General features: G+C 59.8%; 2 protein-coding genes across 3 annotated transcripts in view; one reads left to right on the top strand and one right to left on the bottom strand.

Annotated features, from left to right (window-relative positions):
- Nucleotides 1–23,085, top strand: part of MCPH1 (microcephalin 1) — a 106,643-nt gene that overhangs the window by 42,213 nt on the left and 41,345 nt on the right. The window lies entirely within an intron of this gene.
- The window catches only part of ANGPT2 (angiopoietin 2), a 44,083-nt gene that overhangs the window by 1,183 nt on the left and 19,815 nt on the right, over nucleotides 1–23,085 (bottom strand). The window contains exons 2-8 of the mRNA XM_079779012.1: nucleotides 19,581–19,736; nucleotides 16,531–16,652; nucleotides 13,958–14,190; nucleotides 10,605–10,732; nucleotides 6,089–6,190; nucleotides 5,418–5,584; nucleotides 592–722 (exon numbers count right to left, since the gene is read on the bottom strand). Coding sequence (XP_079635138.1) covers nucleotides 592–722; nucleotides 5,418–5,584; nucleotides 6,089–6,190; nucleotides 10,605–10,732; nucleotides 13,958–14,190; nucleotides 16,531–16,652; nucleotides 19,581–19,736 — 1,039 coding nt within the window. The remainder of the gene's footprint in view (nucleotides 1–591; nucleotides 723–5,417; nucleotides 5,585–6,088; nucleotides 6,191–10,604; nucleotides 10,733–13,957; nucleotides 14,191–16,530; nucleotides 16,653–19,580; nucleotides 19,737–23,085) is intronic.

Below are 23,085 nucleotides of genomic sequence, written 5' to 3'. Positions count from 1 at the left end.
TTAAGTGTCCAGTGGAGCTAGATAAAAAGAAAAAACTTAAAGCCAAGCGGTGCTCACTGAGGTGAAGCCGGTGAGTGGGGAACAGGGGGGGCTGGGCCCCCATCTGCACCCAGGGGCTGGGCGCCTGCTCTCCCCCCACCCAGCTCACGGTGCCCAGGCCTGCAGGGTGGCGTGGAAGGACAGAGAGAGTGTGATGCCACTTATATGAGACTTTAAGACATGGAAGACGGGAGCAGGATTGTTGCCATTTCGTATGCAGTGAGACAGATAATGTGGGTGAACCTGAGTGCAGGGGTCAGCTCAGGGGCGGGTTGGCAGAGCGGCTGTTTGTGTCTGGATGTTCTGTTTCTTTGAAAAGGACTCTGGGGCAGTATTTACATTACGTTCTGCGATGTGGCCCCTGGACTGAGTCACCGGCCCTTCACCAGGTGCCCAGGCTCTCCTGGCCTAGCAGCTCAGGGACAAAGCGGAAGCAAGCCTCTCCCCCGAGGGCAGGCCTTCTGTGATGGGGACGTGGTCACCACTCACAGCTGACCCATGGCCAGCCTTTCCCCCCACAGGGCCCGGGCCCACACCGACAGGAAGGCCTACCTCCCGTGAGCATCTGGGCGCACTTGCAGATGCACCGGTCCCTGTCCACGTCCTTGGTGCTGAAGTCGCTCCCCGGCTGGCTGATGCTGCTGATCTTGCCGGCCGACCCCGTGAGGCCCTTCAGGTGGATCCTGGGGGCGCGGAGGGGAGAAGAGGGGGATGAGCGGGTGTGTGCCGCCGTGGGACACTTCCCACAAAGAAGCCCTCTGCCAAAGGGCGCCGGCCCGCAAGTGCCCCCAGCAGCCTGGACCGAGCATCCTCGCGCGGGAATAAACAGGAACCCGCTTATCATCGAGTCCTGAGGCGGAGCGTGTTTTGGTGAAACCTCCGCGGATATCACTTGCACAGGCATCAGCGGGACTTGGGGCCTTCCACTCTCTTCCTGCCGCTCTGAGATAAACAGGAAGGGGACTGTGCGTGGGGGGTGGGGAGGGGAGGGCGGGGCTCTGTCCAGGTCCGCGGGCTTCACCCAGATAGGAATGCTTCATGGTGACTGCGACCTCAGCACTGTTGTTGTTGGTGGGAGTGGCCTGGGAGGCCGGCAGGAGCGGGGAAGGGCCTTGGGTCTGCAGCAGAGCCTACAGCACCGAGAGGAAGCCGAGCCCTCGTGCTGCTGTGCCCGTGTCTGTGCACTGGGGGAGGAAGAGAGGTGCTGACCCGCCAGGCAGTGGGCATGGCCCTCCTGCGAAGGTGGCAGAGCCTGGCTGTCCCAGTGCCTGTGCTGGGAGGGGAACGGGACGGGGAGGAGGCAGGGAAACCCCTTCAGGGGAGCCGTGGCGGCAGGCTGGCCGGGGCCGAGAGCAGGGTCCACGTGCTGGGTGGGGTGTGGAGCCTGGGCATCGGGTCTGCACATCCTGGGATCCACAGCACAGGCCCTGCAAAGTCAGAGGGAGGACCGCACGCCAGCCCCAGGGGATCCCTGACGCCCGCTCGTTTGCCAGCCACGGCCTGGGAGATCTCGTTTCCAAGAACCACGTCGGCACGCGGGTGGAGAAGGGAGGGTCACGGGCCAAGTGACCCAGCTCTGCCAGGCCCTTCCACGGAGCATCCATGCCCGCACAGCCCGGGAGCCCGCGCTCCCGTCTCCACATGTGGGGTGGTTGTGGTTCCGGGTGGGACTCCTCCGTGGAGCAGGCCGGGCCCGCACTCCTCCATCAGGGTCCCACGCACACACTTCTCGGGTGGGGGGACTGGAGGGGGGTGCTGCTCACTGAGGAGGCGGCCATGGAGGCCGGGCGGGAGCCTGTCCCAGGGCACCTTCATGTGAGTGACAGGTTTCAGTGTTTTTAGATGTGGCAGCTCCGGACACACGATCATAGGCATTGACTAGATTTCAGAATTTCAGTGTTACCCTTGTTTCCAAGATGCCCCACAGGGCCCAGCCACACGGCCCCCACGTGGTCCCCACATGGTCCCCGCACAGCTCTGCATGGTCCCCGGCACACCTGCTGCACGCCCCGCATGGCCCCCACATGGTCCCCGGCATGCCTGTTGCACGCCCCGCATGGCCCTGCATGTTCCCCTCACGCTGCTGCACAGGCCCACATGGTCCCTGCATGGCCCCACACGCCTGTTGCATGGACCCGCATGGCTCTGCATGGTCCCGGCACGGCCTGGCACGCCTGCCACAAAGGCTCATGCAGGTCCTGCTCATCGCTGGTCTCAGGTCCGGGGTTTCTCGCAGGCCCTCTCCTCGTCTCCCAAAGCCTGAGGCCAGCTGTCCCCGTTCCCTCCTGCCTCCCTGAGCAGCTCAGCTCGGGGGCTCAGGGCACCTCCCCAAAGGCCAGCAAACAGGGAGGGCTCTGCTCTTGGCCAGTCTCTGTGAGACTCAGGGTGTGGCCACTGGTGGGAAGTCGCTTTCTTCTCACCTTGGGGACTCGAGGGGCTGCCTTCTTGGACTCTGCTGCTCGGCTGTCCGTGCCTTTCACGGAGCAGAGGAGTGAGGGTGGAGGGAACACGCCACGTCACATTGAATCTCAGTCCACGGAACTGCCTCAGTGCGTGACCAGTGACCAGTTACACAGTTTAATGTGCAAATAGTTTTAGTTTTAGCAAAGAGAATTGTATTTTACTGATGTATTTTTCAGTTTTCTGCCACTTGGGGACCATACATCGCAGCTGCTGTAGACGGTGACTTCCTGAGCCCTCTGCAGTGATTCTGATGGAACGTGGGCATGCTTTGTTAGGGAAGTCGTGTTTTCAGGGTGCCATCTGTCTTATACTGCCAAGCACGTTAAACTGAGCTTTAAACAAACGCGTGCTTTATAAAACGGCATAGCCAAAAATTGATTTACATTTCTAAACGAAACAACTCAGGTTAAAATATTTTTATAATGTCAGCATCTGAGGTTAATGACCCGTTTTGTAAAATCTTATATAAACAGTCTAATCCTTAATTTCTGTGTTTCTTTTTTTAAATTCCTCTGTTGTAGACTCCTAGCTGTTGCCAGTTGACAAAATATTTAGCTTGGAGGTAAAACAGTGACCAACCCCTGGTGTCTGAGCATTCCTCCAGGCTTCGATCTTTGGAGCGTCCTTGGTGGGGGGCGAGGCTCGACACCTGCCTCGCCGCCGCCCGCCGAGGGGCGGCCTCCGGGAGCCGCTCTCCCTGTGCTTCTGTGGACTGTCCCTGACTCCCACTGCGCGGTCAGCACCGACCGGATGTCACCTGCCTGCTTTCAGGCATACCCCTCTGCTGGGCCCTTTACAAAGCAGCAGGCTGGGGGGTGGGGCGCAGCGCTGGGGAGTTGCATACTCCCCGCATGCTCAGGCTGCTGGCCGTCCCTCCCCTGGGAGCCAGCTCGGGCCTGAGACTGTCCTGTGGGGCAGAGGGTGCGAACGGGGTTTGCGTGGGGCTGTGCCAGGCAGTGACGGTTCGTGTGAGGTCCCCCTGCTCGTGGTTTATCTCCGACCTCAGTGGGCGGTGCACGTGGGCTTCGTGGTTGGCACTCACCCCCAGTCTGCCCGCCGGGCTCCTCGGGGCATGGGGGTGGCTGAGGTCTGCGGGGCCCTCAGACCAGCTCCTGGGGCACCCCTGCACTGTCCACCCCCCTCCCCGTCCTCATCATGGGCACATGCATTCTGAGTCCTTAGGAACCACACGCCCATAAGTGCCTCCTCTGTGCGAGCCTCACCCACACAGCCTCACCCACCCGCACAGCCTCACCCACCCTCACAGCCTCACCCACCCGCACAGCCTCACCCACCCGCACAGCCTCACCCACCCGCACAGCCTCACCCACCCGCACAGCCTCACCCACCCTCACAGCCTCACCCACCCTCACAGCCTCACCCACCCGCACAGCCTCACCCACCCGCACAGCCTCACCCACCCTCACAGCCTCACCCACCCGCACAGCCTCACCCACCCGCACAGCCTCACCCACCCGCACAGCCTCACCCACCCTCACAGCCTCACCCACCCGCACAGCCTCACCCACCCGCACAGCCTCACCCACCCTCACAGCCTCACCCACCCTCACAGCCTCACCCACCCTCACAGCCTCACCCACCCGCACAGCCTCACCCACCCACAGAGCCTCACCCACCCTCACAGCCTCACCCACCCGCACAGCCTCACCCACCCGCACAGCCTCACCCACCCACAGAGCCTCACACAGCCTCACCCACCCACAGAGCCTCACACAGCCTCACCCACCCACAGAGCCTCACCCACCCGCACAGCCTCACCCACCCGCACAGCCTCACCCAGCCTCACACAGCCTCACCCACCCACAGAGCCTCACCCACCATCACAGCCTCACCCACCCTCAGAGCCTCACCCACCCACAGAGCCTCACCCACCCTCACAGACTCACCCATCCACAGAGCCTCACCCACTCTCACAGCCTCACCCACCTGCACAGCCTCACCCACCCACAGAGCCTCACCCACCCTCACAGCCTCACACAGCCTCACCCACCCACAGAGCCTCACCCACCCGCAGAGCCTCATCCACCCGCACAGCCTCACCCACCCTCACAGCCTCACACAGCCTCACCCACCCACAGAGCCTCACCCACCCGCACAGCCTCACCCACCCACAGAGCCTCACCCACCATCACAGCCTCACCCACCTACAGAGCCTCACCCACCCGCACAGCCTCACCCACCCACAGAGCCTCACCCACCCGCATAGCCTCACCCACCCACAGAGCCTCACCCACCCTCACAGACTCACCCACCCGCACAGCCTCACCCACCCACAGAGCCTCACCCACCCGCACAGCCTCAGGGTCCCGGCTCTCAGAGCCTCTGCTGCCCTGCCTGCTCTCACCGCTTTTACAGCCAGAGAGAATTCTAGGCCAGGGTTGCCCTGTTTTCTCCAAGCCTTCATGAGTAGCGCCACCAGCTGGCGTACAAGGTAATGGGAGGGAGTAAGGGAACCATAGCAGAGCGCTGCGGGGTGACTGTCCACCGTTCCCCCAATTCTGCCTCTTTTGAACTTGGCAGTCATCCTGACTTTGGGCTGAATCATACAACTGGGTGTGTTTAAACTGCAGAAGGCAGTGACTCTTAAAGCTTTTGGGTAAATCATACAGCAGCCCTAAGTGTGTGTCTGTAGGACGCCATCCTGACACTTCCCTGCAGGCCCACACTCCACGCCCACGGACGGCATCGTTGGCTCCTGCAGACAGGGAGCAGGCCCCAGGCAAGCACTGTCCTCACAGGGGCCCCTCTGTCGTGAAAGCCAGTTCGACTCTGAGAACGGAGAGGCTCACCCAACGGGCGAGGAGCTCTAGGAAGCCAGAGGTTTTCTCAGGGTGGTCTGGACCCAGCCACTACAGTGGTGCTCCCTCCTGGGAGAATCACCAGCAAGTCCTCACCTGTAGTTGAGGTCCTCGCCCGAGAGAGAGAAGTGCTCGTACAGGGCCTGGGCCTCGTTCCCCTCCCAGTCGGCCAGGCGGATCCTCAGCACGTAGCGCTTCTGGGTGGTCACCTGGGAGACAAACTCGTTCCCCAGCCAGTGCTCGCCCGCCGGGTTCCCGAAGCCCTGCAACCCGAGTGGAAAGTCAGTCCCCGTGGGCTTCCCCGTGGGCTTCCTGTGAGGGCATCCCCGTGGGCTTCCGTGTGGGCTTCCCCGTGGGCTTCCCCTGGGTCTGAGATGAGTGGCCCTCTACCTCCCTCCCGTGCAGCGACCTCAGATGTCACTGTGCCGGGAGACGGGTCCTCCAGAGAAGAATGTGGGCCTGGGTGAGGCTGGGTGAGGCCAGTTATAAGAAACTAAGCTTCATGGGGGGGAATTCGTGCTGGGGTAGCAGCTGGGTGTGTGGGCTTGCCAGCCGCCAGCTGCCCTGATGTGAGCCCCGTGCTCACGTGCTCTCTCTCACTGCGTGGCCCACACTATACTGACAGGGCTGGTCTTTAATGGGGGCGGGGGGGGGGTGGACACACCAGGTAACAGAACCCTTTGGTTAAAAAGTTGTCCTGAGTCATTGGTGAGCTTGGGTTTGTGGTGAAAGCTCTCTCATTTCAGATGGCTCAGGGCTGTTCATACCGCTTTATACTCTTTCCAAGTCCTCTGGAAGTCCACGCTGCCGTCTTCTCGCCGCTGGATGAGCGTCCACCCGCCTCCGGCGGACTCCATGTCGCAGTAGGCCTGCAACGGGAAGGGCACGTGACTGGTGTGCGGGTTGCGACTGGGTCTCCTGCTGAATGTGAGGAGCGAGATACGTGTAGATGCCCAACAACATGTGCTGGTGGGGTTCTCCGCGGGGAATCTCGTGGTCTCCCAAGAAACAGGTGGTTTTAAATAAATTGAAACCCATGACTTAAGAGGATGAAGATCACAGCGATAAGACGCAGGCTGGCGATGGACGAAGGGTGCCTGTCCTCTGTTAGGCTACGACCCCCCAGCAGCTGACGCGGCTCGCCCTTCCTTAGAGTCGCTCTGATGGGGCATCGGCAGGGGGCCCCGCCCTCTCGTCTCCACCCTGGCAGACATGCATGGACCCCGTCCATGTCCCTGAAAACCTTTGTGACGTCAGCCAGTCCCTGCACCTCTGCTGTTAGGGTTCCCGGGACTCCTGTGATGTGGCGTGTCCTGGGGCCATCCCGCTTCCCCACGTGGGGCCAAGTCAAAACTGGCGGCCATCACTCAGCAGCAGGGGCCTGAGGGGCCACGGGCCTGGTGTGATCCAAGCGTGGCCTGGCTGCTTGCCTCCGACTCGCATCGGGCTCTGCCCTTTGCTCACTGCCCGTGGCATTCCCGCTCCTCCCCCCACCCCCAGCGCCTCTCAGCTCTGCTGCCACGCCGGCTCGGCAGGTTTAGACTTTGTCAGAACGGAATTCTTTCTGGGATGGGGGCATGCATGCTCCCTTTCAGCTCAGCTAGAGGTTTTTCATGAAATTAAAACCCCCTGAGAAGAAGATCACATAAGTAGCTCTAAGTAATGAGATTATGGTGGAACGAAACGTTTCCCGGAAAGGGAAGAGAAACGCCCTGCAGTGTAGCAGGTAGTAAATGTGGAAGGTGAGGTTCATAACCATGAGCAGTAGTCTCGCTTTGACGTTCTCCGCGGTCCTTTCGGTGATGATGGCGAACATGTTGACAGGCGTGCTGCTCCGGGCGCTAAACCAGTGAGCTGGGCCCTCTTCCACGCTGAGGGCTGCCTGCTGCCAGCCTTCCCCTCTCACAGCCTCTCCCTTTGGAAACCTGTCCGTTGGAAAGGAACATGCAGCCTCGCCTGTGTAGGTCAGCGGGTAGTGTGGGTCCACGGACGGAAGGGTTGTGGATTTGATTGGTCAAGGGCACACACCTGGGTTGCAGGCTCATCCTGGCCCCCAGTCAGGGCGTGTGCAGGAGGCAACCAATCGATGTGTCTCTCACATTGATGTTTCTCTGTCTCTTCCCCTCCCTTTCTCTCTCTCTAAAAAAAACCAATGGGAAAAACATCCTTGGGTGAAGATTAACAAATAAAGAAAATTCCACTTATGCTTATGCATATGCATATATATATATATATATATATATATACACACACACACACATATACATATATATATGCCTAATATGCAAATTGTCCCCACGGGAGTTCCACTGGGAGACCGGGAGTTTGATCGCTCGCTATGACGTGTGCTGACCACCAGGGGGTGGCGCAGAACGAAGGAAGGCCCTGGCCGGCAGCCGGAAGGCCCCAATCGGCCCTGATACCCGGCCAGGCTAGGGACCCTACCCATGCACGAATTTCATGCACCGGGCCTCCAGGTAAGAATAAAATGATTTCCCATCTTCAGTTCATTGGACATTAGACTTGATCTGCTTGCGGGAACCCCTCACCCTGGGCTGGCAGCAACCTTGTTAGTCATGGTTGCCGCTGTGCACACCCGTGGGGAGCTCCAGGGATCCCCTGCTCGTGTTATCCAATCAGACACCGGCTCTGCGAGACTGCTTCCTGTTCGTGGTATCCAATCAGACACCGGCTCTGCGAGACTGCTTCCTGTTCGTGGTATCCAATCAGACAGCGGCTCTGTGAGGCTGTGGCTGCCTCTGGAGTGAAGGAGGTGTAGTCGGGTTTGGCTAATGCGGCCGGCCGTCGCCCAGCTGGGAAGTGGGACACAGGACTGCCACGGAGTATTGTCCACCTCACTCGGCCCCAGAAACGGGGACTGGCCCGAGGCCCCGCAGCAGGTCCGCGTCGACGGGGGTCCACACACAGTCCTCTCCTGTTTGCTGTGGGCCACGGCGGCCCGGCCGCTCACGTCCATCGTGTGTCACGTAAAACCCACCTGGTGAACTGGCTCCACACGCTGCCTCGGGCTGCGAGGCGTGTGCGCGCAGAGATGTGAACCCCCGACCCGGACGCGCATCCGGCCGGGCAGGCTGGTTGGTCCTCAGTGCGCCTGCCTCGCTCCAGGAACGTGGCGTCCTTAGATGTCCAACCTCCGCTCTGAAGTTACTGATGTCAGGTCAGCCGTTCATCTCGGTTTGGAAGTCAGAGTTGAGCCTCTGGGATGGGGCGGGTTCCTGCGTGTGCGTGAGCAGTGCATCCCTGGTCTCTGACGCCGAGACTGTCCAGGTTTTAAAGGAGAGAGCTCGCGGAAAGTGGGGTGTTGTGGCTAATTCGGTCGTGAGACTTTCAGTCGTCCAAGCCCGCGGCACTGGGGGAATGGGGAGCAGCCCCCGCCCAGGGCCCTTGGGGCTGTGGGCGCCCCGCCGCAGGGCTCAGGGCGAGCTGGCTCTAAAGCGGGAGGTCTCTGCAAGTGCTCGAGCAAGTTCAAGGTTGTGATCGGCCTGAGGTCACGGTGAGGGACCCACTGAACAGCACACACAAGCACACAGAGCCTTCCCGTGACATTGGGAGGAAACTGTTCCGTCTCGAACCAGCAGACACAGCGCTTTCCATGCGCCACCCTGCAGTGTCTGCACCAAGACCACTGGCGTTTTCAGAAGTGACGTTGAAATATTTAGGCCCTTTTGGAAAAGATCTCCCTAATCTCCTCAACATCCATCGCTTGGATTAGCTGATTCGGGGCGGAAGGGGGCGCCCGCCATGCAGGGAGCTGTCCCTGGGGGCTGAGGGCACTCCCGGGGTAACAACTCCCGTCTGTGGGATGGGCGGTGAGCACCAGCCCCAGCCTCAAGGGGACATCACGTGACAGATGAGGAACGCGGGCCGTGTACAGCTGAAGTGACTGACTCAGACACACAGTTGGCAGAGCCAGAATGTAAGCCCACACCTGTGCATCAGAGTCTCCGGCTGGAAGGGAATCTAAAGCACTTCATCTGGACCATTTTAGAGAAAAGGAACTTGAGGAGAAAGATGGCTGTTCCCTGCGTGAGTTACTGCTAACGTTTGAGAGGAACACCAGTCCTAATACTTCCAGCGCGAGCGGAGACTCGTCACGCCCAGCCCTGCCTGCCTCCCTCCTGCGGGGCGTCTCGTTCTCATCGGCAGCAGAGTACCTCGGGCTTTTCCCCTAATGCACTGCTTCCAGGGCACCGGGGACAGTAGCTGACTCCAAGGCTGATTGAAAGCGGAGTGCACGCCTTCTCATGTCTGTGTGCTGAGGCAGGTGTGTGTGTGTGTGTGTGTTGTGTGCTGAGGCAGGTGTGTGTGTGTGTGTGTTGTGTGCTGAGGCAGGTGTGTGTGTGTGTGTGTGTGTGTGTGTGTGTGTGCTGAGGCAGGTGTGTGTGCTGAGGCAGGTGTGTGCTGAGGCAGGTGTGTGCTGAGGCAGGTGTGTGCTGAGGCAGGTGTGTGCTGGTGCTGGAGGCAGGTGTGTGCTGAGGCAGGTGTGTGTGCTGAGGCAGGTGTGTGCTGGAGGCAGATGTGTGTGCTGAGGCAGGTGTGTGCTGAGGCAGGTGTGTGTTGGAGGAAGGTGTGTTGGAGGCAGGTATGTGCGGAGACAGGTGTGTGCTGAGGCAGGTGTGTATGCTGAGGCAGGTGTGTGCTGGTGCTGGAGGCAGGTGTGTGCTGAGGCAGGTGTGTGTGCTGAGGCAGGTGTGTGTGTTGGAGGCAGATGTGTGTGCTGAGGCAGGTGTGTGTTGGAGGCAGGTGTGTGCTGAGGCAGGTGTGTTGGAGGCAGGTGTGTTGGAGGCAGGTGTGTGCGGAGACAGGTGTGTGCTGAGGCAGGTGTGTGTGCTAGAGACAGGTGTGTGCTGAGGCAGGTGTGTGTGCTGAGGCAGGTGTGTGTGTTGGAGGTAGGTGTGTGCTGAGGCAGGTGTGTGCTGAGGCAATGTCTGCTCACCTGCACACCAGGCTGTGCTTGTCCCAGAGGACAGCCCTGGGGAAGGGAGGAGGCGTGGCCCCTGAGCCTTTGGGGTGCCCCATTGTTACTTGAACTCACCATTGAAAGGGGACGATGGCTGTTCATTGGGAGGTATTTTCTTTAAACTTAAGGAAAGGGTCTCACACTTCAAGGAGGACAACTGACAAGCCCGGGGCCAGGAGAGGGGAGTCGAGTGAGCGGAGCGCCATGTGGTCAGCAGGTCAGCCTGCTCAGCGTGGACCTGGAGCCCGCAGGACGGGCAGAGTGCCCTGCCCGCAGCCGGGAGGAACCCGGGGAGCCCTCACCTTTGTCTCCTCCGTGGAGTTGGGGAACGTCAGCGTGTAGACGCCGCTGGTGGTCAGGCCGGACTTGAAGGCCTCGGCGCAGTCTCGGAAAGCGACTTGCTCCTCCTTAGCGGCCGGGGCGGGCCGGGCTGCTTCCAGAGATAAAGAGCGTTTATTTTAGGTGGGGCTCCGAGAGGCACTCATTGGGGGTCATTACTGACTTCTCACAGGAGGAGGAAGGACGTGCTGGTTTTCTGCCCTTTCCCAAACCTGCCTCGCGGCCTGTGTGCTGTTGATTCTCAGCGATGGTTACCTGTGGTCACGCCCCCGCTTCCTCATCAGCTTCCCCATCGGCTGTAACAAACTATCACTTTTAAAGTTCTTCCATCCGGAGTGGAGCCCGATACAGTTATGACAGGAGAATAAACGAACATCCCCCAAAGCAATGGTACCAGCCAGGGCTGCACGCACCCCTGGCCCTCACCCCATCAAGACTGCTGGCGAAGACATTTAGTGACCCTGGGGGTTTAGCAATTGTCCCAGAGAGTTTGTGTTAAAGGGGAACTTAATGTTTGTTTATCTGTGTCTTTGAAATTCTTTGTCTAGGTATAAAAATTCTAAGACTATGAAATTCTTCCAAATTTTAATATTCAGAATTCCCATCCCTTTTTGCCACATTTTAAAAGTGTGTGTGTGTGTGCATGTGTCCGTGTGTGTGTCCGTGTGCATGTGTCTATGTGTGTGTGTCTGTGTGCGTGTGTGTCCGTGTGTGTCCGTGTGTGTGTGTGTGTGTGTGTGTGTGTGTGTGTGTGTGTGTGTCCTCGCGGCGTTTGCCTGCTTTTCACTGGAGGGAGGGTCCCAGGCACAGGTCTGGGCCCTTGGAGGGGGCGCTCGGGGGACGGGGCGGGGCCTCTTGCTCTCCCTCCTCCGCTTTCCCTGCCAGAGACCCAGATTCTCTGCTCTCTCGTCCCAGCTGACACCTCCCGCACCTCCATTCCCCTGGTCATGCCTTTTCTGTGAAAGTGGAAAAGTGTACTTTTCCTCAATGACACGAGTGAGAAGCGAGCTGGAGGGCAGGTGTGGCCCTCTGGCCCGTGTGAGGCCTGGCGCTGAGCCCCAGGGTGGGTCCTGTGCCCCGTGTTTGTGTCCTGGCTGAGTAGAAACCTTGTCTACGTTCTCTGCTGAGATGGGGTAATTGCACGCTGAAGGGGAGCGGGATCGTGTCTCTCAGGGGAAGATGAAAGCTCAATGTGACTCATGCGCAAAGTGTGTCTGTCGAAGATACAAGTTGGAAGGACAGTATGAGGTGAGCCGTAAAGAACTAGACACGTGTACTTAAGGAAAAAACGTAGAACGCCCACAACCACATGTCGCATCTCTAATTCAGGACGAGACACAGCCTTCGCCCTCAGTGAGGAGGTAGAGAAACAGGTGCTGCAGGGGGTGTGGTGTGCAGGGGGGGTACAGCTGGGGGGGTGTCCCGCAGGTGTGGGGGGTACAGCTGGGGGGGTGGTCCCGCAGGTGTGGGGGGTGCAGCTGGGGGGGGTCCCGCAGGTGTGGGGGTTACAGCTGGGGGGGTCCTGCAGGTGTGGGGGGTGCAGCTGGGGGGTCCCACAGGTGAGGGGGGTGCAGCTGGGGGGGGGGTCCCGCAAGTGTGGGGGTTACAGCTGGGGGGGTCCTGCAGGTGTGGGGGGTGCAGCTGGGGGGTCCCACAGGTGAGGGGGGTGCAGCTGGGGGGGGTCCCGCAGGTGTGGGGGTTACAGCTGGGGGGGTCCTGCAGGTGTGGGGGGTGCAGCTGGGGGGTCCCACAGGTGAGGGGGGTGCAGCTGGGGGGGGTCCCGCAGGTGTGGGGGGTACAGCTGGGGGGGTCCTGCAGGTGTGGGGGGTGCAGCTGCGGGGTCCCGCAGGTGAGGGGGGTGCAGCTGGGGGGTCCCACAGGTGTGGGGGGTGCAGCTGGGGGGTCCCACAGGTGTGGGGGGGCAGCACAAGTGTGGGTGTTAGAGGAGGGAGCAGCGTTGCCCAGTTACTGACAGTGTCTCATCCAGTCTTCACATAGTCCTCGGGGCCCAGGGCTCTTTTTCCCACTTAAGACATTGCCTGCCAGGCCCGTATACCCAGTGATGGTGGGACTAACTCAAATGGGCTCTTTGTGGCCCATGAATAAAAGGATGTTTGGGTGCTTTGTTTCATAATAACTATTTTGTGTAAATACATCCCTCCCCTTCTTCCGTTTTGTCCTTCCTACTTGGTTCTGTGTTGAGACCCTGTAAAGCTTTTATATCAAACTAGAGGCCTGGTGCACAGCATTCATGCACTGGGTGGGGGGGGTGGTGGTGCCTCAGCCCGGCCTGCACCCTCTTGCAGTCCAGGAGCCCTCGGGGGATGTCCGACTGATGGCTTAGGCCCACTCCCCGCGGACCTAAGCCAGCAGTCGGACACCCTTAGCGCTGCTGCTGTGGTGGGAGAGGCTCCCGCCACCACCTCTGCCCTCGCCAGTTGTGAGCCCAGCTTCTGGCTGAGCAGCACTTCCCCTGTGGGAGCGCACTGACCACCAGGGGGCAGCTCTTGTGTTGAGCATCTTCCCCCTGGTGGTCAGTGTGCGTCATAGCGACCAGTCGTTCTGCCGTTTGGTTGATTTGCATATTACCCTTTTTTTATATAGGATATGTAAGAGAAGAAATGCCTTTTCTGAAAGATGAGAATTTTTTAGAATTTTGAGAATTTCACTGAATTCCACTGCACTTGATCTGAGGTGGGTGTGGCCACCATGGTGTGCACTGACTGAGGGGTGGCCTCCCTCACCGCCCGACATGAACACGAGGGTGTGCACTGACTGAGGGGTGGCCGCACTCACCGCCCGGCGTGGCCACCATGGTGTGCACTGACTGAGGGGTGGCCTCCCTCACCGCCCGACATGAACACGAGGGTGTGCACTGGCTGAGGGGTGGCCTCCCTCACCGCCCGACATGAACACGAGGGTGTGCACTGGCTGAGGGGTGGCCGCACTTACCGCCCGGCGTGGCCACGAGGCTGTGCACTGACTGAGGGGTGGCTGCACTCACCGCCTGGCGTGGCCACGAGGGTGTGCACTGGCTGAGGGGTGGCCGCACTCACCGCCCGGCGTGGCCACGAGGGTGTGCACTGACTGAGGGGTGGCCGCACTCACCGCCCGGCGTGGCCACGAGGGTGTGCACTGGCTGAGGGGTGGCCGCACTCACTGCCCGGCGTGGCCACGAGGGTGTGCACTGACTGAGGGGTGGCCGCACTCACCGCCCGGCGTGGCCACGAGGGTGTGCACTGGCTGAGGGGTGGCCGCACTCACCGCCCGGCGTGGCCACGAGGGTGTGCACTGGCTGAGGGGTGGCCGCACTCACCGCCTGGCGTGGACACGAGCGTCAGCAGGCTGTGCACGGTCTCCATGAGGTCGTGCTGCTGCTTCTGCAGGGCCGAGTTGTTCACGGTGGCCGTCACCAGCTGCTTCTCGAGCTCCTCGATGATGGAGTTCTGCTTGGACACCAGCACCTGCAGCTGGTCCTTCTCCTCCTTCATGGACTGGAGCTGCACCGTGTGCTTGCCTTCCATGTCGAGCACTTTCTTCTCCAGGAAGCTTGGGGAGGGAAAGCGTGTCAGCTCGTGCAGGGTGTTCTGAGCCCCCCAAGGCCCAGGCCCATGCCCGTCTGGTCAGTCTCGTAACCTCGCCCAGGGATTCATGTCCTTGGAGTTTCTGCTTCTCCAAGGCACCGTTAAGATGTCAGAGGAGCCGGCCCGCATGGCTCAGTGGTTGAACATCGACCTGGGAACCAGAGGTCACGGTGTGATTCCCCATCAGGGCACATGCCTCGATCGCGGGCTTGATCCCCAGTAGGGGGTGTGCGGAGGCAGCCGATCAGTGGTTCTCTCACATCATTGATGTTTCTCTCTCTCTCCCTTCCTCTCTGAAATCAATGAAACTTTTTTAAAAGATGTCAGAGCAGTTGTAGGGTGATGCCGCTGCAGCCTGAAGGAGCTCTCGGGCGCTCCGTGGGTGGACAGGTGGCCATGCCGTCCATCTGAAGGGATTTGAGGAGGACATGCCCTCGTGAGAACGGAGGGGTGTGGCAGGGTATCCCAGGATGTCTGTAGTAGGAAGGCTGGCCACCATGGCCTCTCTGGAGAGGAGCGTGGACCATGCAGAGGTGCCTGAGCTTTGGGAGCGCAGGTGGACAGGGCAGGGGAAGTGGGCGGGGCAGTGGGAAGAGCAGGCTGAGCCCCTCCCTCCTCACGTGACCTCGCCTGTTACCTGGCAGGCCTTGCGCTCTCTGGCTCTCAGTAATGCCCTGCCTGTCACAGAACATCACGGTGCACAGTCATGTTATAAACGAAGGCGCGAGGTATGTGGCCTCGGAGGCCCTTCTGCTCTGTGGTCTGACTCAGTGTGCTTCTTTTGGGGCAGTAACATCTCCATCTTTACCCCTGGGACATGACTCAGCCACGGAACTGACCACCCAGTAAAGCCTTCTCTGGCAGCGTTAGCATCCCGTATGCACAGTTATCGTCAGACACCCGGTTGTATCTGGTAACTGCACCCCAGCCCTCGGTCCCTGGGAACCAGGACAGTAGCCCCTGTCCGCGCCTCGCCAGCAAGCAGCCCGTTTCTCCACGCGGTCACGTGCACTCGGCTTGCACCCGTTTCCCACATCCTTTTCAGTGGTCATCCCTTAACAGTTTCCTTGACATCAGCCAAGTCGTTGTCAGTTGTACGTCACCATCCTTAATGAAAACCAGGTGACTCACCACAGCAGAAGGTAACGGAGGTAAATGCGCCAAGCGTGGCCTTCTGCCTGGCGTCATTGCCAGCGCCCGCTCAGGCTCAGCTTTGGAGCCTCCTGCGGGCACTGGTCCCTGCCTCTGCCGCCTGCACAGCATGCGCCCTCCTTTGTTTTCACTGTTCCCCCGGGGGAGGGGGGGGCGTGAGAGATGGGCGGTCACATGGCCCAGCGCGTGCGTGGATGTGGGGACACACGGGCATGCGTTTTCTCAGGAAACTAGTTGATTTCTCCCTGAGCTAGACCAGCACAGCTGCAGAGGCAGTCGCATCCTGATGTAAAAGGCCTCCTCGCAAACGCAGGGGCCACGCCAGCCTGGGTCCTCCCAGCGCTCCAGGTCGCCCGTCCTAGTCAGAGCAGCGCTGGCTGACATCAGCTCGGTGAGCCGCACCGGCACTTCTAATGAAAGGAAATCAAACACCGTGGCCCTTGAACAGCGCGGGGCTGAACTGGACGTCTTTCAGTAAATACTGTGATGTTTACATCTTATTTCACAAACTGGGTGAGCACCTGGGAAAGCAGAGTAAATGGGGGCAGCGAAGCTGTTCGGGAAAGAGTGTGAAGGAATGGAGAGCCTATAGCAAGATGAGGCAGGACGCACGCCAGCCCAGGGCGGCTGGGTCCCCGGCCCGTGCTTGTCCAGCTTTCACACCCAGAACCACCCAGTCAGCGGCAGTTAAAGGGGTGCAGTCATGACTGCGTTTGAAAGCGCTCCAGCTGACTGAGCAGCGTGCGGGCCGTTCGTGAAGGGCTGAGCGGTGTCTGAGCTCGGGAGGCGGGTCCCACTTCTCGGGGAAGTGGCAGTGACTGGACAGATCTTTACACGGAGGGCGCTGGGTGCCGTGCCCGAGGGTGCGAGCACCGTGGCGCAGTAAATAAAACAAAGCGGGACAGGCCCCTCCTGGGTGTGTCAGCAGGCTGGCCAGTGCGGCACACGCTGCCCCCGGCGTCGTCGGCGAGTGACCGCGCAGCCTGTTCAAGAGGCCTCGGCACGATGCGCCTAGCGAGACCCGGCTCAGTGATGGGTCTCGAACGTGTGTTTCCCGCTTTGCAGAAGCGAAAATTTGAAACATTTAAGAAAAATACTTGGATTAAAAATTGACTTGCTTTTTCAAATTATACATTATTTGTGCTTTTCTTACCTGTTCTTATCCTGCAGCTTGTTTATTTCACTGGTCTGGTCCAGGATCTGTTTCTCCAGTTTGTTGGTGGACAGGGAATGTTCCAGAAGCTGGAGCTCGAGCCTCGTCGTCTGGTTCAGCACCTGCATGTGACACAGCAGACGCCCGCCGGTCAGCTTTCACTGGGACCCTGAGCCCCCGGGCGGGGATCCAGCCCTAGAGTGCGCGTTCACCCCGTGCCTACGGGGTCAGAGGCGTGGTTTCCCGGTTACGTCAGGGTGTGCTTTATTGGGAGAGTGTCTGCCCGTTCCGGACAGTGGTGTTTGTGTCAGATAACAGCGCTAGTTTCCTTGTCCTGCCGTGTTGGCCGTGCTCAGTGAGGCGGTGGGTGTGAAACGCTCACCCAAATGCCGGGAATTGTGACACAAAGGCCCTGCCTCCCCTTGTCCGCGGCCACGCTGGGCGGACGCCACCTGCTCCATTCGCCACAGCTCGTTTCCCCGTCTCCTCGTCGCTGGTGGTCTCGTGGTTAGCGTCTTCTTCCTCTTCCGTTTCTTTTTCCGGTTCTACACCTGGCGTCAGCCGTCAGGAGACAGCCCACGGGGGAATGCGGAGCCCCGCCGCACGCATTGCCACGGCCCCACCGCGGCCCAAGGACACGTGCGTTCGCGTTTGCCTGCCTTGCGGCAGGAAGGATCCATTGCTCGCTCCCGTGTGGCGTGGCCTTTCGGGATGCGCAGTCACGTGGAAGTGTGGGCGGAATGGCTGCGCAGGAACCGGGGTTCTTGACTGAGGGGAGCATTGTTTGCTCGGGGCCCTGACATTCATGAAAGGCCGTGGGCAGGGCAGGGCCGGCCCAGCCTGAGTCGCGGCTGGAGGAGGGCAGGCCGGGCCCTCTCCTCGGTGGCCACGCGGGCACTGGCCAGCCTGGGGCGGGGCTTGAACCAAACACTTCCCTCTGTGGCCCAAGCATTCTGTTTGGGCTCTTGCTAAGAGGGAATGGAAACTCCGAAGGCCCAGAGGACCGTGGGGGGGGGGGGGGTGCGGAGGGTGGCGTGCGTGTCCCTCCTCGCCCAGGACCCAGCGCAATGCTTCGTCGCCTGCGGGGCCTCCGGCTGCGGGTGCCTGTCGGTCACTGAGTCCAGGATCCCAGGCCGCCGCTGCCCCTGTCCCGTTGTCGTCTCACAGGCTCGAGGAGTCACACTTGGTACAGCAGCGTCCATGCTTGGACTCAACCCTGCCTCGCACGGTCACTGCTGGTGACACAGTGCGCCGCGCAGCCCCGGCTCGGGCCGCGTTCTCACGTGTCCACCTGGACATGGCTGTTTGCTCTCCAGCCGTCCGCCGTGCTCCCAGCTGGATCCTGTGACGTGTGGCTTCACGGCCCCGACCACAAAGGCTTATGAAGCGCCGGCAGGTCTTGCACAGGATGTAGGGAGGTGTGCGTCCCGGCTGCTCTGCCACTCATTGCTGTCACCTTCCGGGCACATCGGGCGAGCCCACACCCACCAGCCTTCCATCAGAAGCGGCAGCGTGGCTTCGTCACGACCGTTTGTTGTAATAACGGACTGGGTGTGCTGACACTTTCCCGTTAAAAGTTTTACACGTTTTCATTCTTACCTTTTATCACCTCTGTGGATTACCCTTTTTGGTACCTTGTGACCCATCGTGTACATGCTCCTGTTTTCCCTAAACTGTCTGAGGTTGTGGGAAGATGAGGTCAGCAGGTCACTCTTACCCGTCCTCACGTGAGCTGACCTGTGCTTCTCCCACCACCCTGTTTTCCTGTTCCCTGCCGTCAGCTGCCAGGGGGACAGGTGGCCCAGCTCAGGGGGAAGGTGAGGCTCCTACCTCCTGGCTGGCCCCCGAGCTGAGACGGCCACTCCCACTGGGACGTGCGTGGGACGTGCCTGCATTAGAGCTGCTGGTCTCTCCTGAGCATCACGGATCCTCAGAGCAGGAAGGTGCTCGCCCAGCAGCCCGGAGGGGAGCGGGCCTGGGAGCCGGGAGCACTCGCAGGGGGCGGGGGGCGGGGGGGCGCCACAGGTTCTTCCCGAAGCTCTTCCCCCACGCTCACCTGCTGTCCTGTGTGTGCCGCTGGCGGCTCCATGAATTTTGTTTTACTCTTTTGCAGTTATTCTTTTAATATTTTCGTGTTTCAAGGTCTTTTCTACTGTTAACCATTAGCTCACAGACTCTTAAAGCTGAAAGGGGACTTAGCAGTCATTCCTGTGACCCTGCCTCATCCATAGCCACACGGCTGAGGTCCCAGAGCCCAGGGCCTCGCTCAGCTATTCATCCAGCCACGTGGAGCCGGGACCATCAGAGAGCCTGGCTCCCGGCGGAGTGAGCCCCCATGCCTGCTCCCTTTGTCTGTCTGTCTGTGCTCCCTGCTCCCTCTGTCCGTCTGTCTGTCTCTCTGTCCTGCCTGCTCCCTCTGTCCATCTGTCTGTCTGTGCTCCCTGCTCCCTCTGTCTGTCTCTCTGTCTCCCTGCTCCCTCTGTCCGTCTGTCTGTCTCTCTGTCCTGCCTGCTCCCTCTGTCTGCCTCTCTGTCCTCCCTGATCCCTCTGTCCATCTATCTCTCTGTCTCCCTGCTCCCCCGTCTGCCTCTTTGCCAAGTCAGACCGTGACTGTGTGAACCGGTAGGACAAATTGTGTAACTCACACCAGGAATGGCACAGTCTTCTACCACAAGCGATGGGACAGTTCCCCGAGATGGAGGTTTTGCCCTGAGGTCTGATGGAGAGCAGTTCTAGCCTCTGCCCGGGGCCTCGTTCTCTGCACGAGCAGCTAAGGGCTGGGAGGAGGAGACCTCGAGGGCCCAGAAGCACGAGAGGCACGCGTGTGTGGGACAGGAGCACGGCGCGGCCCCTGGTGGGACAGATCCCTTCACCTCAGCGCTAACCGCGAGGATGCGGTCCCGATGCCACATCCCGGTCTGGGCCTGAGTGCTTACCGCGTCCTCCCCCCACCCCCCCCGTCCTGCCTCCACTTGCCCACTGGGCTTTCGTGGTCGCGTGCGCCATCTCGGGCTGTTGCCTGGTGGACCGCCTGTCCCCGCATCACTCACCTGGGCCTCGACGTCTGTCAGCTTGCGCGTCTGCGCGGCCGTCTGGTTGAGGAGGCTGGAGCCGATCTCCATCATCGCGGCCGTCTGGTTGTGCGCAGCGCTCTGCTGCAGCGCGGCCACGCCCCTGCGCATGCTGTCCTGGATGTAGCTCTCCAGCTGTGGGCACGGGCGGGGCGGGGCGTTAGTCGGGCGGAACCTTAGCCACTAGCAGTCAAATACGAGGCATCGTGCGTGCATAGGAGGCCAACTAGGCTTCCACCCCGCGGCAGGCGGAGGGAGCGAGGCCACGCGCGGGGCGCACAGCGACGGGGTGTCCGGGAGGGACCCCAGGGTCGCCCTGCCACGCCCTCTGCCCGCTGCCGCTGGGTCCCTGTGCTGTAGGGAATGGAAAGTTGGCCCTGAGAAGCGTTGTTTGTGCCACGTTGTAGATCTGTTTCCCAGAATGCAGAGTTCAGATGCCTCAGACGGAGCGGGGAGGCCGCCTTCGGCCTTGCCCGGACTGTCAGGACCCCTCACGTTCTGAGCGCGCCCCCTCACGGAGTTCATCACACATCAGGCAGCTCAGGTTCCCCAGCCGGTGCCCGGGTGCACGTCTCAGTTCCATCGCTTCACGCACCAGTTCCAGCCCCACCCCACCCCAGTGCTCCTCGCCTCCCTGCCCGAGTTGCCGTGCGGGTGAGCACCCGTCTCCCTCCCGTGGGTGTGGGTGTGGGGTGCTAGCTCGGCTGCCGAGTGACATAGGGAACTGTCCACGCAGGACAGCGGGCGCCAGGCCATGGGGTCGGGCAGGGGCGCCTGCTCCCCACGCTGCAGCCTGTGATCAGGAGGCGGCTTACCTTCGGGCCCCGGGTCCTCATGTACAAAGTAGTTTCTGATGGGTCCGAGGACTGTTTACAAAGTGCTTTACAGAGTGACCCCGATGGCGGGTCTGTGCCCACCTGGCACTGTGCCTAGTTGTTCCCGCGTCATTGGCTGTTCCCTGTGCTGCGCTTACATCCCCTCGATGTCCGTAACCCCAGTGTGTGCTGCTCAATCCCTCACCTTTTCACTCAGTGCCCTCGCCCCCCGCCATCAGTCTGCTCTGTGTCTCTGAGTCTGTCTTGTTTGTTTATTTTACTCTTTAGATTCCACCTCTGAGTGAAACCATCTGGCATTTGTCTGTCTGACTTTATCTCCCTCAGCCACACCCTCTAGGTCCACCCAGGCGGCTGCGAAGGGTAAGATTCCGTCCTTTTTACGGCGGATTAAGGTTCGGTGTGTGGGTGCCACAGCCTGGCATCCCCCTGTGCCCCGGGCACCGGGCTGCTTCCTCAGAGCTGAGCTGAGCGTGGAAGCCAGTGTGCGCGTCACTCAGGCCCTGAAGGTCCGTTTCCTTTCTTCCTTGTGTTCTGTGACGACCAGTGATGGGGCCACAGTCCACTCAGGGGTCCACCCTGCACGGTCAGGAGGACAGACACCCTGGTTCTGTCTTTTTATCACGTGGTTAGAGCTCAAGTGCTTCTTGTTAAGTTGAATGAGTAAAATTTGATCACAAAACTGCTTATCATGCCTTTCTCTAAAACCACCAAGAGCCCTGACTGTAGTGGCTCAGTGGATAGAGCGTCGGCCTGCGGACTGAAAGGTCCCAGGTTCGATTCCGGTCAGGGGCATGTTCCTTGGTTGCGGATACATCCCCGGTAGGAGGTGTGCAGGAGGCAGCTGATCGATGTTTCTCTCTCATCCATGTTTCTAACTCTTTATCCCTCTCCCTCTCTGTAAAAAATCAATAAAATATATTTTTTTAAATAAAAATAAAAATATAAAACCCCCAAGAATCCTTTCACTAGGCAGTCCCAGGCCAGGGGTTCTCCTCCTGGTGCCTGCCCGGCCCTCCGTGCGCCTGCCTGTGGGTGCAGGTGGGGGCGCCCGGCCCTCCGTGCGCCTGCCTGGGGGTGCAGGTGGGGGCGCCCGGCCCTCCGTGCGCCTGCCTGGGGGTGCAGGTGGGGGCGCCCGGCCCTCCGTGCGCCTGCCTGGGGGTGCAGGTGGGGGCGCCCGGCCCTCCGTGCGCCTGCCTGGGGGTGCAGGTAGGCAGGCGGGAGCTCCTCCTGGAGCGAGTTGTAAACGGTGACTCGGGTCGTGTTAGGCCTCAGGATGCTCCTTGAAGCTGTGCTCCTGGCTCCCTGGGCTGGCTTGCCATGCACTGTCCCCACTCACGGAGCATGCACGTACACACGCACGTGCACACACACATCTGGATGCTTCCCGGGCGCCCCTGACTCTCCCTGGGCCGCTGGGCAGATCCAGGGTGTGAACCTGGCCAACGCTGGGCTCTGACTGTTTGTAGAACCATGTTGCGGCCTTGGCCTCTCCGTGTGAGTGAAATAGACTAGACCGGCGTGAACATCTCAGGCTCTCTTCCCGGGCAGCCCCAGCAAACACCTCACAGGGACCTCACCAAAGCCCCAGAGCAGCGCCTGTCACCCGGATGACTGGCCGGCTTCGTGGCACTCTATCTTAATGCATCCTGGCCTTCCCTCTTTACAGACTTCCATGGTTTGATGCCCAGCTTAAGAGAACTTCACATAGAAGTCTGTCATTCCCTTCCCGCCCACTCTCACTCTCGCTCATCACCAGGGGAATAGTGGAATTTTTGAGGGTAAAGTTAAAGCTATATAAGTCATCCAGAGAAGTTATCTTGGTTACTCTTAACACCCAGCAAAAATAATATTTAGAAAGAACTTATCCTGGGAAGTTTGGAGCTCGGGAAGGCACACTCGGCGGAGTTGGGTTCCGTCTGAGCTCCGAGTGATGGTGTACAAGCTAGGACAGATAAAGGGCGCCATCTTACTGACCCGTCCTTACGAGCGAGATAAGAGCTGTTCTCTCCCTGTCCCTCTGGTGTGTGGCCAGAGGGGACGGAGCCCTGTAGCGCTCCCCCAGCCCCATTCTGCAGCTGCTGGGTCTAAACTCACGTTAGACTCGAGAGCTTTAAAAGACATAAAAGACCTAATTTTTAAAATGCAAGTTCTTAGCATTATTGCCATCACTTTGTCTAAGCTTGAAAATGATAGATGCAAAATTCTTTTTAAGCCAACTGCTTTTCACCTTTTCAGGATGACAAAGTATATGGATAGCGTGTGTGTATGTGTGTGTGGTTCTTCTTACATTCAAGCAAATTACAGATGTGTGTGTACGTGTGATGTGTGTGTACATCTGATGTGTGTGTACGTGTGATGTGTGTACGTGTGATGTGTGTGTACGTGTGATGTGTGTGTACGTATGATGTGTGTACGTGTGATGTGTGTGTACATCTGATGTGTGAGTGGATGTCGTATATGTGTATAGTCTCTATATACAATCTATGCAGCAAAAGGAAGTGGAATTGGCTCTGCACTGGCCCAGCTGCTAACTAGTCGACGTCTTGGGAGAAAGAGGACTGGATACAGAAATGTCAGGTGTTAGACCAGTGATGGCGAACCTATGACACGCGTGTCAGCACTGACACGCGTAGCCATTTCTGATGACA

This window comes from Cnephaeus nilssonii (assembly GCF_951640355.1).
Source record: "Cnephaeus nilssonii genome assembly, chromosome: 8".
Classification (NCBI taxonomy): Eukaryota; Metazoa; Chordata; class Mammalia; order Chiroptera; family Vespertilionidae; genus Cnephaeus; species Cnephaeus nilssonii.
The sequence above is the reverse complement of the archived record's forward strand: the minus strand, read 5'-3'. Positions and strand labels throughout refer to the sequence as shown.